The sequence below is a fragment of the Dermacentor variabilis genome, chromosome 9 (assembly GCF_050947875.1).
Source record: "Dermacentor variabilis isolate Ectoservices chromosome 9, ASM5094787v1, whole genome shotgun sequence".
NCBI classification, from domain to species: Eukaryota; Metazoa; Arthropoda; class Arachnida; order Ixodida; family Ixodidae; genus Dermacentor; species Dermacentor variabilis.
The window spans coordinates 44,426,044-44,453,357 of NC_134576.1; the positions used below are offsets into that span (position 1 = coordinate 44,426,044).

Below are 27,314 nucleotides of genomic sequence, written 5' to 3' on the forward strand. Positions count from 1 at the left end.
CGAAGACATGGGATCCTTCCCCACCTGCGGCAAGTTGTTTTTTCATCCACTTTCATTTCCAATAATTTATGTTTCTTTAATTCATTTAGTAAGTACAAGTAATTTCCCCTATGTTGTCCTTGGTGTCAATGTTTGTTGGCTTCTTATGAGATGCCTATTAAAATTCGGGCCCCTTGCTTAACCCCCTTTCTGCTCCTGTATCCGCACGGTGGCTTTGGTTTGGTTCGTGGTTGCATCTGCAATTTCTGAATAAACCTATTTGCGAGTGGCGCTTGTCCTGATCAGTTCTGAAGTGCTTTGTCTTTACCTGCGTTTTCAAAACTCCGTATGCTATATAAATTAGCGTGCCCAACAGACAACTATCTAGTCCTTGTATGGTGTTCAAACAAGTGTTTGGAGAATCGCAGTGACTGCGCTGCAAACTAATGTACCTGTTAGATATTGTTCAGTGTGACTAAAATTGCCTGTATGATATGTATCTTCCGTGATAGTACCTGTTATCTTATCTTTTTTAATCGACCTCAGAGAAATATGGTTCACAAATCAGAAATTGCTAACTTCTCACAGCAGAAGTGAACAGTCCTTCCCCAGAGTAAACATAAAGCACAGCCATGAATTGATCTACTGGCCTATACAAGATTAACAAGTCGCATCATGATACAAATGCACATTTATATCATAAAGCTCACTACTGAGACCAGATACTTTGGCAATGTAGTTGTGACAGCACGGTGCGCCTCGGACGATGTTCTTCTGGTGACGGTGGTGCCGCAGTGCGGCAACCTCGAGCAAGCTCTCCCATTGTGCTATGGAAAAGTTTCGTGACCAGTAAACACTGAAGGGCTCTGGCAATACCCAGTACTCGACCTAAGAGCAACTGCACGATTTCCTTGGATGTACCCTCGATGTTCTCAGTATAATGTTGGCACCTACAGGGACAATGATGCTTGCCTGGCGTAAAACGCTCATTTCTTCCTCAAGCACAATAAGAGCAAGGCAAGGTTCCGGTGTTGTCATTGAAATTTGGTCTTTGTTTACCCAAAATATGATATGTTAGATTGAAAGTAGATGATCACTCGATGCTCAGTCAAAACGTATGCCTAAGATTACGTCTTGGGAACATTGCTGTAAGGCTATGAATGCCATTGGGTAAGAACGTCCACTGACCGTTACTATTGCGGTGCATTGTCCTGACGGTGTAAGGGAGTGGACTTCAGCAATGCCGACTTGTGAGCTGTCAGAAGTGGTTCTTATCTAATTGAGCTGAGCTGCAAGCGGTTCAATGATGACAGAATGACCCGCTCCTGTGCGAACTGGCGTATTTACCATGCGACCGTCAACATGTACTTCAAGCTGGGTGGTTCATTTCGCTGCTTTACAAGTTGGCGTTGGCGTCTGGTAACGGCGTCCCAAGGTGCTGCGATAGTGGCTGGAAAAACGCATCGTAATTTTGCAAGGTGGAGGCATCATCCAGAACTCGGGTCACATCATGGTCAACTTGATGCCGCATGTGGCGTGGTCAATGGGGGATCTTCAGAATTCCACTCGTGAGCAACCTTACCTCAAACGATTGCTGTCTAGATTGACTACGCAGGCTAGGGGCACTCACTTGCACAGCGGCTGCGTAGCTGCAGTGTGACGAAGCAAAGTACGCAGCTGATTGCAACGAGGAACTCAATGAGCGGCTTGGCGTGTATTCGGTGGCATGCAGGTAAGCTAGCTCGTGAGGTCGCTGGCCGGGATCGGGTGGTGGTGCTCCGTAGAAGAAGCCTCAGAGACCCATTCTTACGTATGAGCGATGCGAGAGGATGTGGCTAGGTTTGCCGCAGTAAACACAGAGCGGAAGATTGTCATGGGTTCTTCACGTGTCACACTTCCTGGAGCTAGAGCGTTGTTTGTACGCAGAGCAGATGAGTGCTACAGGGTGGCATAGTATTTCAGCAGGTTGGCATCACAGAGGGATTAGGGTACCTCAACACGGTTCAGCACTGCGTAGAGCGGCAGCGCATGTAATGACCGATGCTGCTTGCCTTGGTTCTTCAATAAATTTCTTCAATGAATGCAAGCACCATCTCATTTGGGTGCTGGATATGTGACTGAGAACCACATATCCAAACCACATCCTTGCAGGGCCTTCTAGGGCGACAAAAGTGTGGCCCATTTTATTTTGGAGTGCTCTCAATTGCTGAGTACGGAAACACACTCCAATTACCGGAGTCAGTCTTTAAGATCCTTACCTAGTCAGCCGTTGAAATTGGCAGCACTCAGGAACAGTGCAGGATGACCGAAGCTGGAGCAGGTGCAGCCATGGCCAATGCAGCAGCTCGCGTCTTTTTCTGGGTTTTATCTGGCGGGGCCCGAACTCAGGCTCGCGCTTAGTAGTCAATGGCTAGCGTTTTACAATGTTGTCAGCTCCTCCAGCGCTGAACAAAGAGGGCTTGTGTAGCAACTTGTAGGGGGCATCTGGAAAATGAACGGGTACCCTCATCTCGAACACGTGTCACGCAGTGGTGACAATTAACAGTCCAGTAGGCATGAAGGGCTTCCTTAAGAAACTCCATTGGCTTGACTTGCGCTCATGAAAAACTGAACGAATCAGCGACCGTAATAGCAACAAACGTGCTTGTCGGTTGTTGAAGAGCACAATCTCTGCTACACTGAACTTTGAACTGGCAAAGGGTATTCGAGATAAGGCGAAAGAGTAACTACAACAATTTCGAACAATTTAGAAGCCCTTGTGCGTGACTGCAATCATTAGAGATAAATCTAGTCGCTTGTCGCATCACAAAGAAAATGATAATGCTACATTCCCGTGGCTTTGAACAATAACCAACATTCAAATTGTTCGGGCAATACAGTGGTCTCCACATGTCACTTTACTAAACAACTCTGCACTCTTCATAGAAATAATACTGGCTCCTTCACTATGGCATCTCCACAGCATCTGTCCCTCTGGAAGGTTAACCCCCTCAACTATTAGCGGGAAATATATGACAATGATTGCCTCCGCTTTCTCTGTCTTGCAAACCACCGGGGTGGTCTTCTATTGGCGCAAACCGTGAAAGGTGGTGCCGCACTAGATCCATCTTATCCGCAGCTTCAAAAGGGCTTGTAAGGGCTGGTGGCGCAGTGGGTAGGGTAGTCAGGTGTGCAGCGCCAAAATGTTGCTGTCCACTAGGTGTTCAACAATTTCAAGCAGACGCCCAACCTACTCGCAACAAGACACATGCAAACAAACAAAAGCGCATCAGAATATTTGAAACTTATGCACAATTGGGATACCTGCTGTCTCCCTACTTTATTAATGTACACGAGGCAGGAGTGCAGGTATTCAGTCTGAAATCCAAGAAGAATGACTGCTACTAGTTGGAAACAAACATAGCCTTGAGGATTTGTGCACTCCTTAGGCAAGCTGCAGAACTGATATGATGCTGCATACCCCATGTGCACGTTAGGCAAAATATGAGTTACAAACTGAACTTTTCAAAAAGGGGAACATATTAATTGCAGTGAGCCCTGGGTTGCTCTAAAATAGGGTGAAATACCTCTGTGCTTCCCTCTGCAGTCGTTTTCAATCTATTCTTAAACTGTAAGCTTGTCATTTCTTTTGTTTATACGGTACACCACTTGAAGACAAACTTCAAGAGACCGGAAAATTTGTTCCTCTTAAGAGAAGTACGCCCCCAAAAATATTTCAGAATGCCAGATGCATCCATATGAACACGTAAACACTGCATAAAATAGACTTTTAGAGATACTTGTATATACTATATATACTACTATATACACTGCATAAATAGACTTTTAGGATACTTCTATATACAGTACACTCCCGTCAAGATGAACTCGGTTAAGAAGTATTCCCTGACAAGACGAACAATCCGAGACATTTGGTTAGTTTCCCTTAGTACTCAATGTAAAAAAAGAAATCTGCCTAAAGGGGCACTGACAGCCTTGCAGCCTAAGATATTTTCTAGCTCAAAGGTCATCTGCGGAACACGCTGCCACTAATATTTTTTTGAAAAACAAAGCCAATAATAGCGGAGTTACAGCTATCCTAATCAAGCAACTCCGTCATGCCCCTCTCTTATCGTTCCCTCTCCAAGTTATATCTCTCTCGTGCCATGGGGACTAGGCTCACCAACAAAACTTTTGCCCTCCTCCACTGGTGTTTGCGGGAGGCGTGCGCTCTGCTGGAGCGCACGCCTTTCGTTTTTTTATATATATGTTACAGAAGGAGCGAGATGAGAGGTACACACAGCTACTCTAATCAGCACCTTAAAAGCGCTCGGAGCCGTATGAAAAGCAAAAGTGAGAAAAGCACGCAGACAAATAACAGTCTCTGCGAAATAGAGCGAGCAAAAAAGGCAACGAAAAATAAAGAGGACTAGACCACTGCCGCTTGCAAGCCGGATAATGGCAGCCTCTTTCAAGCTCTATTTGCAATTATCCTCTCTCTGAAAGGCTATTTTATACATAGTTTTCAAATAACATATGTATGGATACACCTAGCATGCTCAAATATTTTTGGGGGTACTTTTGAGACGAACTTCTTATCAGATTAACAAATTTTCTGGCCCCTTCAAGTTTGTCCTAACGGGATTATTCTATATTCATAATGAAATAAAATTTAATTTGATATATCAGAGGCAGAATTTAAAATTAAGCTTCTACTGCTAATGTCAACTGGTGCAGTCATCTTGATCCTCCTTGCTAACTGCAGCGCTGTTAACTGGAAATAGAATGAATGTGTGTTGTTTAGTGGCGGTAGGGACAGGTATAGCCTGAGAGGGCCAAGTGGAGCTAGCTTGAGCACCACAACCACTTCTTCTCTGTTGGTGTGTGAAACATTTTCCTTGTAAGCCGGTATTCTTAGATCGGGCATGTGAAGTCAGTAATGTGAATATCATAGTTCCTGAATTGTAGGCATTCAAGTGTTGCCTTCCCTCTGCAGTTGTGCACGCATCGTAAGTTGGAGGCTCCCTGACTGGGCATGCCACTTCCTTGCCTTTCCTTGCCTTGGGATGTTTTACCGCCCATCGACGCTCGCCAATGGAGGTGCTGCCTTGCAATCTCTCTGCATTGTCGTTATAATAAAGTGCAGCCAGTTGGGACCTGCGCAGAGATATGCAGAATGTTAAATGTGCGCACCTCTAACTCAACACCTACTTAACTGAACGCATGCCTGCCGTCATAGTGGGCTTTTAGGTGAAAAGCACATATACCTTCATGCTTGCTGCAATGAAAGTGACTTCTAGCATTGCCATAAAAAAGAAAAAAGAAACAAGTGAAATTCTTTATCAAACAAAGCACAGAGGTCACGAATATGTGCCTCTAGGCAGTTAATTTCTAGTCTAAATTGAAGCCAGCATTTCCTTTGTTTGTGCCGTTAATGCAGCTTGTGGCTTCGAAGCCGCATGTCGAACATGAATGTTGACCGTTCATATTGAGTACACCATACTTCTAAAGCTGCACATGATCACTGCTATGAATCAACATCTTTGACACGTTTGCTGCTGATGTGACCGTGACTGCAGATATTCATATAAATGTTTTACTTCAGTATTTAGTTGAACTGAAAGGACTTCACAGCTTTGGAAGTCCTGTGAGGCATGAGTTCTCAACGCGTTTAGCCTCAGCGAACCCTAGAAGCTTTCAAAAGGTGCTGTGCAGACTTGCGCATCTCACCTTCCATCCTTCTCTGCCCAGCATGTAAGAAAACAAGAGAAAACACATACACATGACTTTTTCGTATAGGATATGAATAAACAGACTACGTCTGATCGCAATGACTGGCTCTATAGTAAAACACTCTTGCAGAGAACAATTACAGCGTGACTATTCCCAAAATAAGTATAAAAAAAAGTTGGAGGTCCAGACAAGCACACATTCAGTTGCTTTGAGAACTGCGAAATGCAGGCTAAGATTCTCTGGTGTTCTGTAGAACACTGTTTGATAATGCCTGCGTTAAGCAACTGCATTATTTTGTGGACCACTGTGCAGGAAGATAGTAGTAGCATACCACGAAATGGAAGCAAATTTACACCTTGTCCCCTTTGCTAGACTGCGGTCATGTGGTGTTGCATTAATTTTGCGCGAAACTCAGCCTGCATGCCTGCGGTATTGCAATGAGGCATCTCATGTACCTCTTAAGCTCTCATCTTGGCAAATAATCACATACTGATATTTTTGTGCATGAAGAACAAAGAGTTTTCTAACACTACAACATGTGTATTTTGGAAACATTAGTCTCGCGTTTTAGAATATCTAACACACACCTACACAAGCGCAGTAAAGAAATGGATGCATTCTTACCTTGCCAGCATTCCATAGAAGGAGAATGTGAAGCTTTTTGGTGCGAACCTGCGGATTTATGAATGAAATAACTCAACGTGCGACGTCAGGCATGATGGCGACGTTTGCTTGATGTCAATAATCAGACGACTGTTCCCGACAATGTTCCGCAGCTTTACAAAGGTGTAGGTGCCTTATCACACAGAACAAAAGGATACAGCGTTACATATAGGCAGAAACATTCAAAGTGCTCTCAGAATAAATCATGAAGGGTACAGCAAATGAGCAGGTATACAATCCTCATTTGAAATGCTTCAACCAAACACTTTATCACAAACTCATAACGCCAGAAGTGTCACTGGTGACCACAAAGTCACATTGTTTAGTCTGAAGCCTAGGAGCACCAAAGGATATCCCGGCAGGGCAAATGGGAAGTCACTTGCAATGACGTAAATACCTGCAGAAATTCACTTTCTTGACAACAGGTACCCATATTCACATTGTGGATAGTCCTCACTGTAGTTATAGTGTTTATGTTGGACATGGTTTAGAAAATATTTCCAAATGGCCCCCGCAAGCTCGCCTCTTCCCACACCAACCTTCACCGCAAAGCAGAAGTAATTGTTGATACATGTGATCCACTCTTTAATGAGACTGCAGCCTCGTGAACGTGACACAGTTTGCAGTTTCTTTTTTAGCCCCGCACAGAAAAAAGTAAAACTAGGCAAGTATTCTTGTTTAAAAAGTAATTACCACATCTACATCGCCAAGAACTATCAACTAACTCTTCCACGATGATTCGGACACCGTTATGCCCACTTTTATAAAAAAGTTGGGTCGTGTTGATGAGTAAATAGCAGTCCACACGAAAGAACCTGAATGTGAACACACAACACGTATGCGAGACGAGATCACTGGGCATGGTGAACAGCACAGCTATGTTTGCAATGGTCAGAAATGGTGGCAGCACTGTTTTGTTACAATAAAGCTGCTGCATTAGCAGCTAACAGGAAAGGTTATCCTTCCGGATGGAAAACAAAGATGACAGCACTTATGCCAGGGAAATATGCCTACACTGCCAATCTGGCATCTTCTCATCTCCTGCTTGGCCTGCTGCGTTTCATGACAATCACGCTAGTGGTCATTCAAGATTTCACGTTTTCCGGCAGACAGCAGGCCAATGATACACTGGAAGTGGTGAGGTGCTCACCTTTTGCAACATGAGAAGCATCGATGCGGTGGGTAATAACAGGCCACTCTCTTCGTATATTGCTGCGCATCTGGGCGTGCCTCTCTGTTACCCGTCCATTCACATGAATCTTTTCGTCATCAAGAGCCTTGAGCGCCCTCTTCAACCCTTCCAGTTCCATGTCACCACTGCTGGCGACTATATTTGACTGTATCAGTAAGGGAAAGAAAAGTTAAAGCTGACCAAAGCATGTATGCCGCACATATAAAAACCATACAGGTATTTTACCTGCACAATGCGCACATCTATTACACTGTTGAGAGAGGTGTCCAGCAGTGAGTACGTCCCATACTTCGCAAAGTAGCCTGGAGAATCGGCATGGCTGTCACGTGCGAGCTGGGCACCAGTACTACTTAGGCATTTCAAAAGAAACATTTTTTTTTGCGTTCCGACAGCTAGAATAAAAAGTAGACACACATATAAACAGCGCTATAGGGTCAAAAGTAAGAAAGAAAGAATAGGGAAAGCAAGGACTGCAATCCAATGCGACAATGCAACAACACAGGTGTAAACATTACCGCGCCGCAGCAGTATTTTCTTAGATCACTGAGAGTCTTCATACCATTCCTGGTACAATGACGTAGCGGGTGATGCACCACTGCACCGGCAGGCAGCTGCTTCCAACACAACCACCCACGAGGCTTGCGATATCCAAGGTACTCTACCGTAGCACCATCTCGCCACCAATATAAAACTTTACTGCCCCCTGCCCCATTCCGCATGGTAAGTTCATAGAGCACCGGAAGTCATAATATTCCTGGCAAAGCAAGCGCAGTGGTTAGTTGATACGCCACTGTCTTGACAGGCGTCTATTTCCAGCACAGCCAACCATGGGCCTTATGCGATCCAGGTTGCTAGATTGTCTTTTTTTGAACCCAGCCTCAAAAACACAATTCTTTTTGCTGCCATGGTTTGGTTTCCTTAAGATACACTGGGTAGGTTCATAGAGAAACAGAAATCCTCATATCATTTTTGGCAAAGAGGTGCAGTGACTAAATGATACAACACTGTCATTGCAGGTAGCTGTTAACAACACAGCCACCCGTGGGTCTTTTGCGACCCTGGTTTCCAGGATGTCTATTATGAATCCAGCCTCAAGAACACAGCTTTTCCTCTGGCCGCGGTGGGCAGTTCCTTCCCAGTCCGCTGGGCAGGTTTATAGAGCACTACAAGACCTCATACCATTTCTGGCGAAGTGGTGCGACAGTCAAATGATGCACCACTTTTCTGGCAGTTGGCTTGGTTGTGGGTCTTAAGCGACCCAGGTTGTTCAGGTTGCCGATCTTGAATCCGGCCTGGACACCGACAACAACAACGGCTCTTTCGATCAATGGGGCTACTAATGATTTCGCATAAAAACGTGCTTGAAAAATTTTTGTTTTTCAAATGAACTTCATGTCCTTGTTGAAGCTAAAACGTTTTTTCTTGTGGGCGCAGACACACTGCTAGACAAATCATGATCACCTTGAGCACACCTTGGATCAACAGATCCCTCTGTATTCAGTCATATGTTTGCTTGGTGAAGCAAGCAATACCGACACTCTGGAGCACCCGCAGCACTTGTGTGGAACTTGATTCGGTGAACAAGATTCAGGCAGCGAGAATAGCATTGCCCATGGCAAACCGCTTCTTCTTTGGCTGACTGTGCCAATGCAAAGTGTGACCGTCCTGGCCGGTTGACGTAACAAAGGCAACAGAGCCAAAAACATGTGTGCACAAGAGCACCCATATAGTCCTCTATACACACCACAATGCAAGATTAAAGTCCCTATTATGCAACTACTACATAAAATCAACTGAAGAATATTAGGGTAGAACATTTCTTTTACAATAAAGCTAGAACAAAATAAGTCATCATTTAAGCTCGGCTATCTAAGCGAACACTGCCTTGAAGGAGCAGTGAATTATCTGTATGGCCAAAAATAGCCTATTGTTTTCGTAGGTGCTTCAACACGTGAGTGAAAACGTTTCTTTTGTACTGGAACTTACAACATGCAAGAAGGATGTTTGCGTTCTCTCTTCATACATATATTTGGAAATGTATGAAAGTAAGGAAAGAGGTAATCGGCCCGGCAAAATTATAGCATGAAATTGAAGAATAAGTGTATTGCATTACCTTTGCATAAAACCAATGACTTCCGTACCTGTACTTATGACTCTGTAGGAAGGTGGCATTTCCCGCAAAGCTTCATAAGCGCCAGGAGGTTTCGCTCATTTAGAATGAACTTGCGAGGAAATCCTGGTTGAATGGCAGAAGTGTAAAGCAAATTTGCATTCCCTTTAGCACAAGTTCTTTGATTCTGAGCTGCATCCTTCACATTTCTCCTGTACAAGGCAGTGGTTTTCCAAGTCTACTGAAGAAAGCAACTATTTAGCACAAATAGCTTAACAAAACTTCCACGCATAAATTACCTGCATTTACCAACATACCTGCAAGCAAATATTTGAGCCATCAGACACACTACCCCAACCTGCACCAGTCACATCGCCGACACCCGACACTAACAGGTATCACATGTACATGTCCCCGAAACCCTCAGCCGATAAGGCAGCATAATGCGGCCCTTGGGCTGTGGGAGGTGGAGCTGACCAGCGCCTGCCTGGGTGACCAGGCAGCTCCCTTCGTCATTGCCAGCAGGTCGACAGAAGCCTCCAGTGCCCTGGACTGAGGGCCCTCCCACAAATGAGCTAATTACCATCCTTGCCAATAAAAGTTACACACTTACACCTCTTCCGATGATGGCTCATATGTGTCATCATTTGGATCGTCCTGAAAAGTGATTGCAAATGCTTGTGACTGTGGCGTAGATCACCTCGGGAACTCTGGCAGTACAATGTCCGCAAAGTCACACTCAGCCTGACATTTTGCAGAGAAAGATTAAAAATAATTGTAAGTGCGCACATGCTGAGGCTGAATTGTATATAGTAAAAAACACATCAGCTCAGAAAAAACTTTGGGTACTCCTAAATAAACCCTTAGCAAGTATCTGCAAGACCCTAAGGGGCCCTCTATGCAACTCGTTATATATCATTTTGCTACTCGCAGCTATACGTCTTGAAGTCAATTTTTCGAGCAGCGGAGCAATGCCACGCGCTCTCACCTCCACGGAGCTGGTACGCTATGAAAGCCCTCAGCTGCCATGACATCTGATGCGCGGCATGGTACACCAGTTCTGTGCCTCGCTCGTATTTCTGGCATCCGCCGCATAGTGGCACTGCTACAACACGTCAGGCGGCTGTCGTTTGCTCTTATATTCTTTCGTAATTGGCAACATTAATTGTTGAGGCTAATTAGCTAATTTATTTAACTACATGCTATTGCCTGCTCTGTAGCCTACTCTGCGATGCCAGGCGCAGACACAATGCCTCCTTTACGTTGCACTTAACCCAAACTCCTCCTGATGACCCAAACAATCATGGTTCGATGCCGCTTGAAGACCCATTTTTTAAGCACTACTGCTACAACGTCGTCATTAAATGGATCAATCAAAGAGCTTCGTCCCTCGGCACTAGGGTTCGCTCAAAACGTTCTCTCTAATGCTATTGCGTCATAATATGCGAAATGCAACAAGTGTGCTCTGGCGCTGCACGTTCAACACTTGTCCGCACTAAGTGCAGCCAAGTGCACTAAGTGCTTGCACTAAAAACCTGCCTGCACTAAGTGTGTTGCTTGAAAGCACTGCACTAGGAACATTACTCTCAGAGGAGAGATTGCAACACAATAAGCTAACGTATGAGGTCAAACAATAATCTATTCCATGTTTGTAAACCAAAACAAACCGTTCATGTCACTTATACTTCACTTGAATGCATAATGCAAAGTGCACATGCAATGCAGAGTAGAGACCAGGCGACACGCACATGCTCTATCCACCTTCCACACCATGTGCGCTTTTTTTCACTATTAAATGGCCTCTATCAAAATACCTATTTCAAGTACTTGGTAAAGAAGCTGCTAGTATCATAACTAATGTGATTGTCCAATGAGCTCTGTCAACTAAATGTATGCTTGAATGGGCGATTTGGATTCAAATCTCATTATTGTCATTATCAGCCAAGATGGATTATGTGCTCAATTACAGGTGCAAGGCTCTGTGCCTGACCGCCAGCTGGAATACGCCACTAATAATAGCCACTAAAATTCCTCAGAGTATATCTCCTGACTGCCCAAATTCACTGACATAACAAGTCGTTGTTACTTGGGTCTCCGGCTACAATGACATATTGAGCAATTAGGCAGGCCATCAGGTAACATGCAGATTTAAATACACCCCATGGCGGCAGACAATCACGGCCTGTTACAATTTCAAGAATACGCTTCATAAAGCAAAACCTATTTAGAAAACACTTGTTTTTCAAAAGCCAACTCGTCACTACTGCCATACATAGCACATGTTTCTCACAAAACTGTACAAAGATCAGTCATGATAGGTTTCTCCATAGGCCCCTACAGTTTGGTTTGCGCCGTCTGTTTGGACACTGACGCTCCTAATTTTCGGATGCAAAGTGGGGTGCGTCGCTTTTAGTGGCACTTGTACAGCGCACCGCGTCTGCGAGTAGCATGTACTGCGTGCGATTTCTTCTGGTGCTGCACATGGGGGTGATGGAGTAGCGCTGCCCAAATGCTCGATCAAAAGAAAATGATCACAGAACTTTTGGTGGCGTGGTTAGTGGGTAATTTGTGCACACACAGCACACATAATAAGCAACGTGCTTTCCACAGTCATGCCAGTGGTTCGACCCTTTCATTAGAATCTAGACTCGTCACCCAGTTTCACGAGTACAAGCATATAAATATAGGCAAATGCTCCCCTCTAATGCCATTACCGCGACATGGAATATGCTTGCGAGTTTCTAGCGTATGTAACGACACAGCATTGTAAAATCTTCTGCAAGTGCTTCATTCAGTGTGGGTTTATCAGCAACGTTGTACGCCAGGCTGAGGGGATTTGAGGTTGACTTAAGAAGCTACTGATAAGACTATCTCGCGATTATTCTATCGGAAATTGCTACACCGCTGCCACACCTTAGATCAAGAATTTGAAGCAAAAATCTGAGTCCCGTCAGACTTATGTCGAGAATTGCCTCTACTAGTTCAAATTTCGAATTCTCAGCACTCGGCACATAGGGGTGCGATCAAAACATACACGTGGATACTTCGTCCATAGCCTTCGTGTTGCAGGAATTGTCATGATCGCTACCAGCTCCAGCGATGCACTGCACAAAATATCACATACGTCAGCATCAGAGCCACCGAAAACATACACCGCCATATCCATTCCAATCGGATGTAATGCACACCTGACTCTTTGGTACAGTTGCTTCAGTTTCACGTTGAAGGAGACTGCAAGCAGCAGCGGGATACACCGTCGGCACGGCGTCGGCTTTCAGGCAACGCTTCGCCGGAATCCAGAGGTCGGCCGCATACTGATTACCGTACGGGTCCGACGAAAACTGCAATGAGCAAGCCACACTAGAATTCCTCAGCCTTCATAGTGCAGCCCTGTAACACGAACAAAGTCTGTCCAAGCATCCCTTTGCGCACCGTGCCAAGGGAACTTGTGAATTATCGCACCATCTCCGGCTTTGCTAGGGGACAAGTCCACAACATAGTACTACAAAGGCATGGCGGTAGTTGTGCTCCACAGCTACCACGCAGTTGCCTCGAACGGCTCCAAGACTAAGTGCTCGCATGTTGAACGTCACCGCTGCAGATTTGCGTGATTATGTGTAGAAGCGTGCGAAACTTGCGTCCTTGGCTGGTACGATTACACGTTGAGAAACCCCAAGCGAACGAGAGACAGCTCTAAACGGCCGAACTATGCAATCCAAGCAACTCGCAGATGCTCCATCAACTGCTTTTCACTACAGCGCTGTGCATGTATAGGTGGTCTCGGTTAGCCAGGGGCCAGGGTTAGCTCGGTTACAGTTTTCTAGAAGCCTGTAGCATAGAAAAAGAAATTCAACCTGAGCTCGGTCATACGATATGCTCGGTCACTCGGTTCAAGGCTCCAGAATCGGCATTTCTTCGCTACTGATCACACGTCACGTTATTGTGTTAGTGCATTATGACGTCAGTATTTTTGTTCCTCCGTTGTTACCTCATAATTGCCGCGCTAGCGATGGGTCTCGACCACGAGAAGGAGCTTCTATTGACTGTTTGGAGCTGAATTAAAATTATTATCAAATGCTTGCAGCATCCAATACTTCGTTGTCGGTGTCCTCGCATACAGAAGCAGCCTACAAGAAGCATTTTATAGCCTCAAAATTTGGGGCATCAACCCCTTTAACAGTGGAACACGATGGCATTCAAAGATCCCTGACTGCTTCTCATCTTCCCGGTAACTGCAACTTCTGCAACCGTAATGTTTTCCTAGAAACCATGGTCGCGAGCGCTGTGCACGAAGGCGAGCTTTCTGCTTCTATACCCCCAGTGGGCAACCTCGGTGCCGCACAAGCGCGAAAGCGAGTGCCATCTGGACGGTGCTGCATGGAACCAAGCGTGGCGCCGCTCCGACTAAGACAGACTTTAAATGGCAGCTCGAAAAGAGGTTTGTGCTTGTTTTTCCGCGTAACAGAAAAATGTTTTCTCCTATGTTCAAATTACTATCCGAACGCTATCATGTCTATAGGTAGCGTGTAAATAGTACGTTACAAATTTTCTGACGCACTCTAATTTGAAAAATTCAATTAGCTCAAAAAGCCTATGCGCCATGGGCAGGACCTATGTGAATTGGGATGGGTGGTTCCGGATGATTTTCTCATAGGGGCATCGACGCTGGCACCGACGCCAACGCCGGACCTTCTGCGACACAGGGCCCTCAACGCTATCGCGTTAAAATGAACACGAAAGAGAACTTATTGATTTCTTCTATGCCAATTTCTACCATATTTAGTACGATCACACAATGAAAACGACAATTTAACTATTTTACGAAATCTTTCTATTTCTTTCGAAGAGAGAATCTTGTTGTCGTAGTAAATGAGTTGAGAGCCGAAGGTATCGCTAAAGTTTATTCTCTGCCATTTTTTTCACGCTGGCCAATAAAAATACCGTCACTGCGTGGTTGCACGTGTAGCGCGTGCATGTCAACTTATACTGTACCACTCAGTATTATAGCTTTACAATTACTTTTATTTCTTTTGTAGCCGACTATGAGACATACGTAGTTTCTGCCAATCTAGCTCTTAATAAGTGCACATGAGCTTGTTTTAATTTTTTGTCCACTTTTTGTTTTTTACTTTGTGAAAATACAGCTAACTTGTAAGGTTGGTGAGTCCGGTTAAGCGGTCTATAATTCGATGCATTTTTCTCACCATCCCCAGTTTGTTTGTATGTACAAATTGAAATGAAGAGGACTGGATATTAATAGGATGACAAATGCGCTATAACGGCTATGGCTTGACGACAATGAGATGTGCATCAGGGTATTACGCCTTGGTGGTTACGAGAACAGCGTGGAAAGAGATGACGGCAATGAGATGACGGCGGCTGAATAGCAATGATAGCGTGACGACGAAGGCAGGGCGAGCACCGGAGGAAAAGTCGGAATGACGACGATGCATAACGTACGACAGTGGATGCATGGTAGCGTCAGTTTCACGACGACCGAATGACTATGATGGAAAGACAATGGCGGTATAATCACGATTGACTGATAGCATCATTACAATAGAATGACGTACAAGGAATTACGTCTATGGATGGACACGGCTGGTATGACGAAACGAAAATGACGAAAATAGGAGCATGTTACTGAAATGACGATGATGGTGGAACGGCATGACATCTTGCCGGTGATGGCATGATGAAGACAGTACGACGACGACTGTGTGGCGACGATCGCTGAGGACGACCGCGTGACGAGAATCAGATGCACAAATTGCAATGTCGGCGATCTAAAGACAGCGACGACCTCACGACTGTGGTATGACAAGAAATGCCTGAAGACGACTGTGTCACGACGCAATGATGACGATGGAGTGAGAATGGAATGAGGACAATGGTATGACCACGATCGTATGGTTACAATGGCGAAACAATAGATGGAGTATGAAGCCTGAATGACGAGAGTTGACGACGAAGCGCGTATGACGACAATGGTGCGTGCATGACGGCACGACGACGACGGTCTGAGAACGCATGCATGACTGACTGTCTCGCGATTACGCCATGACAACGGCGGCGTAATTGCAATAGAATGCCGAAGTATGACGTTGCTAGAACGAAGAAGGTGGTATGACGATGATGGCATGACGACTAATGGAAAACGTTACTGATGTGTTGTCAAATATAGAACGACAGCATAACGAGAATAGCATGACTACAGTCTGATAACAATCCTGGAATAATGGCAATGCAACGGCCACGGGGGCATCACGAGGACGAGTCCGTACTTAGTGGTTCAAGATATTAGACAATGTGGGCACTGGGTCGGGGTAAAAGACGTAACGATGACGTCTTGGTGATAGCATGCTCACAAAATTGGAATGTCGACGATGGAACGACCGCGATGACAGTGTGACCCGGAGAACATACGTAATGGCCCAAGCAAGTAGACAACTTAGACCCCTGGGTCGGCGTAAGGAGCTGGACAGACAGACAGACAGACAGACAGACAGACAGACAGACAGACAGACAGACAGACAGACAGACAGACAGACAGACAGACAGACAGACAGACAGGCCGATAGATAGATAGATAGATAGATAGATAGATAGATAGATAGATAGATAGATAGATAGATAGATAGATAGATAGATAGATAGATAGATAGATAGATAGATAGATAGATAGATAGATAGATAGATAGATAGATAGATAGATAGATAGATAGATAGATAGGCTGAAAACAGTTGAAGTAGGCAAAGAATGCTATTCGCAGTAAAATTTAAAGTCGTGTACAGGCTACCTGCTTCTGAAAAGAAGCAGAGCCTCTAGAATTAATTTTTGCATAATCAGTACCGTTACTCTTACGATAATGTCGAATCTACTTCACGTCGCCTTCCTTTGTGGGAGTAATGCAGGCCGCACCACAATTTTTCAGGTACTGTTTTTAAATGTGGTATTGCGAGTTTCATTTTGGAAATCAAGTTGAACTGCCCCTCACGAGGCACTTCAGTAGCCAGCCTTTCACATCGAGGCACAACAAGAAAGAAGCATGAGCTTGCTGCTGTAAAGCTCCGGAAATGATGGAGCATATCCTGTTACAATGTGAAGATATCTGCTGTCGATTTAGGCTCCTCTGGCATCTTTTAAGCCATTGGGTTCAACGAGAGAAAAGGGAAAAGCAAAGATGTGCACCATAGAGATTAGCAAGAGGCAATTGGATGTTTGATGGAAGAAAAGTAAGGAGACCATAAACATTGGAGACGTGCAAAATTAAAGTTCACAATAGGGTTTCTGATAGTTTGGTGATGGGGATTCTCCGCGTTCTTTTGTTCTTTTTAAGATAGGTCGGACATTCGGCAAAATAACAAACAAAGCTCGGTGTTCGAACCCACCGCCCTGTTCCAAAGGGGACGCTGATAGCATCCATCTATCCATGAATGTACATAACCGGCCGTTCCGACAATAAAAGTGTTCTTCGCCTCAATATCCATCTGTGCCCTAGGGTGTGTTACATTTCTCTCCAGCACCGGAGACAGTCTGTGTAAGCAGCCGAGACAGATTCGAGGACATGTGACGGAACGGGTTTCGAACCGTCTGGAAGACGTATAGAAGACTCTTCGGCGACCTGACACCACCTTGCGGTGGCAAGAAAAACTTGAGAAAAGCACACATTGTTTGCGCCTACAAAATTGCGAGAAACACAACGTGATTTACATTAAAGGGACACTAAAGGCAAATAGAAAATCGAACTAAAGGGATAAATTAGTGCTCGGGAATCCCCAAGGCGTCAATATTATCGAGAACAGAGTCTTCATAATCGAGAAATTGAGGTAAATGCCGGACATTATTAGAGGCTCCCCCGGGACATTCAAGCACTTACCTGACGACGAAAGCATTCATCGGGTAAATTCTGCCACTAGTGCTCAACTACTGGCAGCAAAAAACATCCTTGTGTTGTATTATAATATGAAATAAAATGCTACTTGTCCAGTTCTATATCATTTTTAGAAAAAAAAAGAACTCATTGAAATTTCCGTTGACAAAGACGCGGGTTCGAACGGTTACGTTTGCGTTCGGCTCTGTGCCGCCCAAGCTTTCGCATTTCAGTACTTACCTGATCGCGTAGTGCAGCGCTGGTTTCGCTGGCTGGCGAAACTGCCACAAACTACCCGTAGCAGAGAATTCAACTTCCGTGTGATGTCGCGGTATGCCCAAAAGGTCCACGCCACTTGAACAAAAAGCATCTGCAGCGGCAAATACACCGGTCTGTCTTGGCTCGTTACCGCTGTCTGTCGAGCGCTGTTGTTATATGACCGACGGCAGGCAGCAAAGGGTGTTGATGGCGTATGCAACGTAACCACATCCCCGTTTGGCTGGCAGAAAATTTGAATTTAGAAAAATGCATTCGGGCAGCTCAGGTGCAATTTTCTCGTAAGCTAAGTCAGTTCTTGGAACGAAACAAGCGTTGCGAGGTTTCTGGGATGGTATTTATAATGTCCCAATGGACTTAGTATTTGCCTTTAGACTCGTTTTAAGGAGGTAGGAAGGCTTGTGTATAGTTTCGTGTGCGCAAACAACGTTCCAGTCGGTATTCAAAGCCTCCTGCTGAGCTGCCATCTTGTTTGGTGAGAAAAGTAACCTGCATCGTTTTTTACTTCGATGCCGTCTACGCGCAGCTGTACTTTGACGTCTTCTTAAGAACTGATATGATACTTAAGATACTTAGCCGTTTACGTTGCCGCCTACGGCGAGTATGGGAACATAGCCCTAATCTGTTCTTCCGGCTGCGATCCCGGCGTGCCCTGCATTCTTCGTCCCCGGCGCTTGCGTCCACGGCACAGCGGTATGGCAATGAGGAAATGGAATTGCATCACAGTCTGGTGTGAGTGGTTTCTACTGCTTGCTGCTGCAACGTTAATAATGCTGGTATCTCCTACAACCTATACACCAGAACACGGCGAATTCAAAGCGCGCCGCCATATTGATGAGCGCTGGTCGCGCCATCTATCCTCAGCGCCGCGAAGTAGCAGGTCTGGGCTGCCACGCCGGGAGATGCGACCCGGCACAAAAGCGAAACTTGGGCTTTTTAGCTGGGCGGAAGGCGTGTTTTGCATTTTTTCTAACCTGTCGTTTTCGCTGTCTCGATCGAATCAATCTTCAAGACCTCATGCAAGTCCGCAATGGCCACACTGAGTGCTGTGCAGACTGCAGAAGCGAATACATCGGGCAAGTACGCTATTACGTTTGTACAAACCGCGCGCTATATGCTGGAACACGTGTGAGCTGTAATATCTCCGCATTTTTGGCAAGTAACCTGTGAAGGAATATACAGCACTGTGTTGGTGCCCTATATTATTAAAGCACGCAGAACATTGTTCTCTGCACTTTCACTTTGGTCTTGTTTGTCATGGTCACTACTGGGTTGGCCGCGTTTGGCAACCAACTGGCGAGGTCGTTTGACTGGGCTTATAGCCTGCCTGTTAGCAGACGCTTGCCCTTCACCACCTGCACATTGAAAACAAAAAATATGTTATAGTAAGAAGGGCTGTTGTTCTTTCCCATGCCACCACTGTTGCGAAGATGTAAAGTCCTCTCAAAATGAAATAGAAAATACACCAGGCCGATTGTATCGTGCAACTTATCGTTCAACATTCAGAACACAAGCCTACACCACTCGAACAAGCAGCATATATGATACTAAACCTGCACTCATTGGAAAATGAGGAACTGCAGTAGTTATAATGTTAAACTACGTGTGCAGTCAAAGCCCCTATAACAGGGTGAGCATCACAGCTGCAGGTGCTGTACAGTTGTTGCACAAACCATGACAGGGCACATAAAATTACCATACCTACTTAAAACTGCATCATCAGGGACCCGTTTGGTGCAAGACAACAACCGCGCCTGCAGTCCAAGAAATTAGCCCCACCAGCTGCAGCTACCTGGTATCAGACCTGTTTCGCTTGTGCGAGGCCATATCGGATTGTTGGCGCTACCTTAGAAAAAAAAGAACAGTAAAAAAAGAAAAACTGGCGAGAACGAGCAAAATTTTGTTACAATATACAACAATAATTAACCACCTTATTTTCCTTGCTATAAGGACGGAAAAATCTTGCGCTTTGCGCCGCATAACAAGCCGCACACAGTTTAGAGCTCTGGAGGCTCAAATGAATTCGTTACGAATGACACCTGCAACACCAGCTCGTAAAGACAGGCGCGCTGCAAGAACACCTTCGGCGACAAGCAGTCGTCGTTTACGTTTTTATGGACGCGTGCTACGTGACGAGCAGACTTCGGTTTACTTTCATAGCAATAACGCTCACCAGCAGGGCAACATCTATTGCCTACAACTTGTCGTTCACGCTTAATGGTCATGCCGTACACCAGCTGCAAGTATCGCTAACCGCAAACTCAACTGTTCCGCTTAACTGTCGAGGGCTCTGCATTACTGAAAACACGGAAAGGCTTGCCTTTTTGTAATAGCCAAGGCGAAGCACCGGCACGGGATTCTTCTCTGTAGGCTTGTTGTTCAGAAAGTGCTCGGAGCAAACCTGCGTGCTGCACATATTACGTTCGTAGGGCGCAAAGTTGAACGTGGCATCAAAATATGCACAGATCGAATACTCACTCGTGTATTTTCACTGGGTTGGTAGTTCTTCCTATTCACTGCAGCTATCCACCGGTGGCGCAGCTTGGCATTCTTCGTTGCGGATGGAAATCGGTGCAGGCTGAAAACACCGCACCGGCACGATTCCCTACGTGTGTTGTGCTCTTCGCAAACAGCGCTAAGCAACCTGCTCCTTTTGCGCTGGCTGTTTTGGCATCCAAACACGGAGCAGTGATGCCCAGATGACTTCTGGTACTTTCGATCCACATGAACGGGCACATTTCCGCACTTTGGAGTCCTAGAGCTAACGCTTGCCATGTCTACCGGTCGCCGCCAAACACACTTTGGCAGCCCAGTACAAAATGGCGCCGGTCGACCGGGCAACCCGGGTGTGAGAGTATGCGTTCGGTTAGTCTGGGTGCGAGGCTATCGTGTTCTGGTCTATATAGTGCCCGCTGCATCCTGGAAGACATCATTTTGTAACCCCTAAATGCTTCAACGCTACTGTGGCGTCTTGTCAACTTCCTAGACCTTTCTAAGCTTCCGTTCGACTGCTGCCTCCTGCTCCTCCTGTCAGCATGAACGGCGCTATACCTACACTGCCTTTCATGCAGTGGCGCAGCATTCCGGCAATTCCTTGGAATAAATGAGCCCGCCTCTAACAGGCGTACCTCGACGTCAGAGGCAGCGACGCCACTCTGGAGTACAAGAAAGCGTTACTCCTAACGACCTTGGGGTGGAGGGCGTGAGCGTGTACTTGCGAGCCCCGGCAGACCGGACTGAATTCTTTTGAGAATTAAAATGTATGTTTATTCGCCCGATGGCTGTGTAACACGAATAAACTGTAAGATGCAGGCGCCTTACCAAAAAATGACTGTTGTTGCCAGTCCCTATGCAAATAACGCGCGTGTCTCCGAGCCATTGGACTCAAATCCAGTTGGTAATGAGTGTCTGCTTTTCAGTGACTCGTCAGACTTGTTCTATTCGTGTTCTCCACAGCCAGTCTCGCCAGGCGAGTGCTTAAATGAGCTAGAAATCTCAAATACAACGTTAAGATGGATACTGGTTAAGCATGATCTGAAGTGAAGGGCGCCCTGTGTGTATGTCGGTGCGTGCGTGCGTGTGTGCGTGCGTGCGTGCGTGCGTGTGTGCGCGCGTGCGTGCGTGTGTGTGTGTGTGTGTGTGTGTGTGTGTGTGTGTGTGTGTGTGTGTGTGTGTGCGTGCGTGCGTGTGTGTGTGTGTGTGTGTGTGTGTGTGTGTGTGCGTGCGTGCGTGTGTGTGTGTGTGTGTGTTCCTTCTTCCTCCACCGTCGTTTTAGTGCCTTCATTTCACCTCAAATACAAAGTATTGCTCTCCACTCCCAGCCTCATCTGGCGAGTGCTTGAATGCGCTTGAAAGCTCAAATGCCATGCCGGTGCTACCACTCGCTCAAAAGAGGGCACACGTGCCAAACCTCATCCTACACATCCATTCATGGTCACTTATTACTGCTTCAATTACCTTCGCATAATGAACACCTCATTTCGACTTACCTGCAAATTTCCTTAAACGGGCGAGGTGGGATCCTACTTAAATTGTAGAATTGTATAATGTCTGCTTCGGTAGTACTTTTCAAGGAGAACAATTGTAACCGAAATGCACAAAATCCTATAAAAAATCTACTCTCCCGCAGTCCTTCCTACACATCCATTCGTAGTCATTTCTGACCGCTTCAATTGCCTTCGTATAAGGAACACCTCACATCGAATTTACAGCAACTTTTCTTAAACGGGGGAGGTGGAAATGTATCCAAAATGCACAAAATCGTATAAGGAAATCTATTCTCCCTTAGTCCTTCCTACACATCCATCCGTAGTCACTTCTTGCCACTTCAATTACCTTCGTATAACGAGCACCTCATTTCGATATTCCAGTAAATTTCCTTAAACGGGGGAAGTGGAATCGCCCTGAAATTGTAGACTTCCTTAATGTCTGCTTCTCCAGTTCTTTTCAAGGAATACGAATGTATTCGAAATGCACAAAATCGTATAATGAAACATATCCTTTAGTCCTTCCATGGCACAGTAGACATCTAAACACTAACTGCGGAGCAGTGGGAGGCCACGTTAACAGACCTGGACCCAAGAAACAGCGCAGCCTGATGAAATGGGTACGGGAGATGGCCATAGCCCGCAGCTACCTGGAATATGTAGGCCACCCACCTAGGGCCCACCCTGCGCTTGCTCAGAATAAAAGCTTATTCTCTCTCTCTTGCAACCAAGCGCTCGTTTCTGCATCGACTGCAGTAGGTGGCGTCCATCAAGTAGAGCACTTTATAGAGTTATTTCATTCATTTGTAGCATCAATACAAGCGCAGTATTTTGCTCAATAAGCTTTGCACACAGATTTGTGGTGCCGGTGAGAGAAAACACTCGCAGATACGCGCTCAATATTCAGCCGTATACTATCTTTATATTAGTCCACATTTAGGCATTGGTTACGGGACCGACTTCGTGGTGTAAATATATATACGACTAAGCTGCGGTGACCACCGATTCAAGTAATATCAAACGCAATTCCGGAGAATTATAAGCTCGTAAAATTATTTAATCCATAACCCCCACTAAAAGTCTCTGTTTGGATACGGCGTAATTCCAAATAACAAAAAAATAACCAGAAGGTACGTACTTTTTATTATAGTGTCACCACTCGAACAAAACTGCATTGGATGGCAGTTCAGCCAAAGTGGTGAGGTGGGCTATCGGTATCTTTCTGTCCCGCGGCTTTACACCACCCAAGCCATGATGCGAAAAATCATCTTTTACATCAAAATGCTCTAGGGGCGAAAGAAAAAAATCGTTATCCACCCAACGTCATAAAAAAGCTACAGTTGTGTCCGCTGAATCCATGTTTTTTTTTTCATTGGACTACCTTGGTCTTCTGGGTTTCTGCTTTACTTATTTTACAAAAATCACTGTCTCTTTCATTCATTTGACAACGAACATAGAAAAAAATTAAACTCGGCTTGCATTGTATAATTGCACATTGCGTCGTAATTACCACCACTCAATGGAAACCTGTTCAAACTCAACAATAGTCGTGCTCTTTGACGATACGCTAGCTACCTCTACTTTACGCTGAGTACAAAATTTTTATGACCTGTCAAAGTACACGGGTAGCCAACTATGGTATTCCATTTCCGCCTAAACATAAAAGAAAAAAAAACATCTGTTCGCAATAGTAATTCGGAACACTGTGAGATTAATGTGTTAAGGGCATGGATTGTTTTGCCAGATGTAGAGGCCACATTACAATGAAATCCGAATGCAAATACACTCGTGTGCATAGCGTCAGCTTCATTTTAAAGCGATCAAACAGGTTACACTCCCTCGGGAACCCTTAATCTATTTGACACCGCTGTTCAATCCTATTGAAACGTTAAACCATTAAGCAGAATAAATAGTAGCTGCATAAGGGAATTGCTCATATGCTTCTCCTGGTTTCAATCTCTGTTGAACTTATTGTATTTAATTACTTGCTGAAGATAACACTGAGCACTAATACTTTAATTTGAAGCAGACTCATACAAACGGTTCATCCAGTAGTTTCTGTTCTTTTCTTTCGGGAATTACATCGGAACGAACGTAGACGGGAGGCAAGCATCTGCCGACACAGCCATTAGTGCATCGTAGAAGTGACGTTGCCAGTGTCACTTCTGACAGACGCAGGAGCGGTCTGGATCAATGGCCGGTAGGGGGCGACGTCGTCGTGCTCGGTATCCAGGAAGTAGGCGGCGCCCACGACCACAGCGAACAGGAAGCCGACCACGAAGACTGCGACGAGCATGCGCTGGTGCGACTTGGACCACGGAGTGCGAGACCACTTCAGGTTCCGATCATGCGGATCGTCCAGGATACTGTCCTGGTCACCACCATCGCACCGTGATGACGACGGAAGAAGTTTGACCTTCACGGTGGAGTCGAAACTGATCGACTCGCAGCTCATATTCATCACGTCAAGATCGAGTGCCAACGTAGACGACGACGCTCCTCCCGGTTCACCAGAGGCATTCATGGCACCGAGACCTGCGGGGTCAAAGCGTGAGAACAGGTTGGACCAAAAGACAAGGAAAGACAGCAACAGACCCTCTGAATTTCCCATGTGAGTGTACTGCGTGTTCAGCCACCATTTCATGGCCCACCGGCCGCTTACCGACTTACCGACCATCTAGCACAGAAAGCTTCTGGACGATTCCGTAAAAGGCTAACTGGGATCAGTTTTAATTCGATGTTGGGAATTTAAGCTTCGCAAATTTATTTCACCAATATCAGGCGGCCAAATTTAGGCTGCGGGGCAAGTGGCCCGCAAATGAGGAAGAACCACTGCAAAAATTACTCTTCCCAATGGGGCATCTCCGAATAGATATTGACGAGGCGAGTTGTTTTATTGCCAGTCTTGGGAAAAACTACTCCCGAGCATCTCAAAATGTCAACAGCCTATTCAAATGGGCCTCTGGTTGGTGCATCTTGTTCAGCTCTGTCCAAATCTGAACAGCAGATCGTTATGCAAGGCGACGAAGAACGCACTACAGTTCGTATGGCTTTTATTCTTTGCCCTGTGTCGCGCTGTTTAGCCATGTCTGGTTCTCAACCACGCCTCCTTTGGGAGTGTTACAGCATACTCTCATGGCTGACTGCCTTTGAATGTAGTAATATGTTCCGGGGAAAGGTCCTCATTTCTATGAGTTCCCAGAGGGTGACATCCTGCTAGAATTATATTAACGTCGCTAAAGATGAACATCCATTATGTCCACACGAACAAGCAAAGTTCCTCTTTGTTGTTTTTGACTGGGCCCGCCAACGAGAAAATCTGGGCGAATGAAATTTACGAGCAGCGCTATCCGTCGAAAAAATCGAAACGGTTCATAGCACTTGTCCAGCAGCATGCATTTCAGATGTGCTCCGTCTATTGGTGTCACGCGTCCAAAAGACTCTTCTTCAATTTTATTGGATGCAACTTCTATCGCAGCTGAAAGTGACTTTTTCCAAGAGAGCCGCATCCCACAAGCTTTACACATTGCTTGTATGGGAGACGACACATGGGAACTTTCCTCCGGTTACCGACACAGCGTCCAACGTTAGTAAGAAGACAACGCCGTGGTTCTCTTAGACCAAACTTCCTGAAATGACAAGCGACTGCTCTTGAAAACAGTAACCTAAGTTCACGCGTCCATGTCTTGCAATATCATTGTGACTGCCATCGCAGCACAGCTGACCGCGTCTCTCTCAAACTGCGTAGTATTGCGATTGACAGCTTCGTTTCTTGCCTATTGGGCGCTAGTAGGAATAATGCGCACTAATTTAAGCTTACTTCAAGAACATTTATCATAATAGCGGATAACAAAGCTATAAATCACGGCAAAATAAAGGTAGGCGATTTCTACTCACGCTCAGGCAATTGTACTTCTTCTTCCTCGATGCTATTGCGTCTGGAAGCGCTCCGATTGTCACCCTTTCTTTGTGACCCAGTCGCAGTTCACAAAATTAAGAATAGATATTATTTTAAAGCGAAAATACATCCCCATTCTGTACAAATAAATTTACATGAACTCTTTTTTACGCTATATATTAGTTTTCATTGAAACTTATACGGCGCTAATTGGATAATGTTGATGATGAAAAACGTTTATTTGCTCTATTTTGCACTGATTTTTGCGGCTTCAGATTGAGTCTTCCATCTTCTCTCCAGGGTCGGTTCTTCTAGTCCAGGGCTCCGCTGAGGGTAGCTGCCATGCGTGCACGCCTTACTAGTCCTTGTTGGACTGTCAGGATGTCGCTGTATAGCATCCTATCCCACTGTTCCGCACTCGGGTTTTTTATTATGGCTAGCCCATCTGTTTTCTGGCAAGCCCATGTCGTATGGTATAGGGTTGGTTTGTCTCCACACCATGGGCACTTGCTCTCGTACTGCGTGGGGTAGATTTTGCTTAGCATGTTTAGGCACGGGAATGTTCCCGTTTGTAGCTGTCGCCATGCAACGGCGTCTTCTCTATTTAGTTGTTTGTGACGGGGTGGGTATTTTCGTCTGATCCCTCTGTAGTAGTTTTGCATCTCTGAATAGCTTTGGGCTACCCGCTCGGATTCCTCAGCGGGGTCGGGATTCTTGGATGCTCGGTTTGTTGCGTGCCCTCGAGCTATCCTATCCGCCTCCTGATTTCCCGTAATGTCGGTATGTCCAGGCACCCAAACTATTGTGTGTTTGGCCTGGTTGTGGACGGTTTTGCCACTTGAGCGGAGGATGCGGAGCGCGCTGTGGCTGATTCTGCCGTTAGGTAGTTGCGGCATGCTGCTTGTGAGTCTGAGTATGGTTAAGGACCTGTTGGATCGGTAGCCCTCCGCTTCCGCTAGAGCCACGGCTGCCTCTTCGGCCTCAACTACCGTACAGTTCCGAAGTGATGCGCTGGGGATTTCTTTTAGGTCCGAGTTGATCACCGTTGCGACTTTGCTTTTCTTGTGGTTTCTGCCCTCCGTGTAGGTAGCGGCGCCTACGTACACTTTGTCGTGTCTAGTTGCCAGTGTTTTTTGTACATACTCTGCTCTTGCTTGTCTTCGTGTCATGTGTAGGTTCGGGTCCATATTGCCGGTTATCGGTGCTACTTTGGTGGTGTTTCTGCATTCGTCCGGCATCGTCTCCGTGCTTTGTGCCTCCTTTGTGGTAGCTTCACCGCCGTATCTGCTCAGGAGTCTTCTGCCCGTTGCCGATAGCTTTAGCGTATGCATTTGCGCGATTATCTGCGCTTCTTGGAGCTCCTCGAGACTGTTGTGTAGCCCCAGGGCCAGGAGTTTGTCGGTCGATATTGACTGCGGTAGGTAGAGCGCCGTTAAGGGCTTTCCTCAGGATAGCGTCCGCTTGTTGCATTTCGTGCTTCGTACAGTGGTAGTACGGGAGGCTGTACGTCACTCTACTGACCACCAGGCTTCTGAACAGTTTGAGTGTGTCTGCTACCTTCAGGCCTTGTCTTTCCCGCGAGACCCGCGTTATCATGCGGGCCACTTGGTTGGCTGCAGCTTTA

At 45.8% G+C, this 27,314-nt stretch overlaps 1 protein-coding gene across 1 annotated transcript; it reads right to left on the bottom strand.

The window, feature by feature from the left end:
- Positions 1-23,846: 23,846 nt before the first annotated feature.
- On the bottom strand, positions 23,847-25,723 carry LOC142557997 (uncharacterized). The gene is made up of 2 exons (XM_075670168.1): positions 25,690-25,723; positions 23,847-24,327 (listed from the first exon to the last, which is right to left on the bottom strand). Exon 2 carries the CDS (start codon positions 24,314-24,316, stop codon positions 23,921-23,923), a length of 396 nt encoding a protein of 131 aa, XP_075526283.1. The 5' UTR covers positions 24,317-24,327; positions 25,690-25,723; the 3' UTR covers positions 23,847-23,920.
- Positions 25,724-27,314: the final 1,591 nt, after the last annotated feature.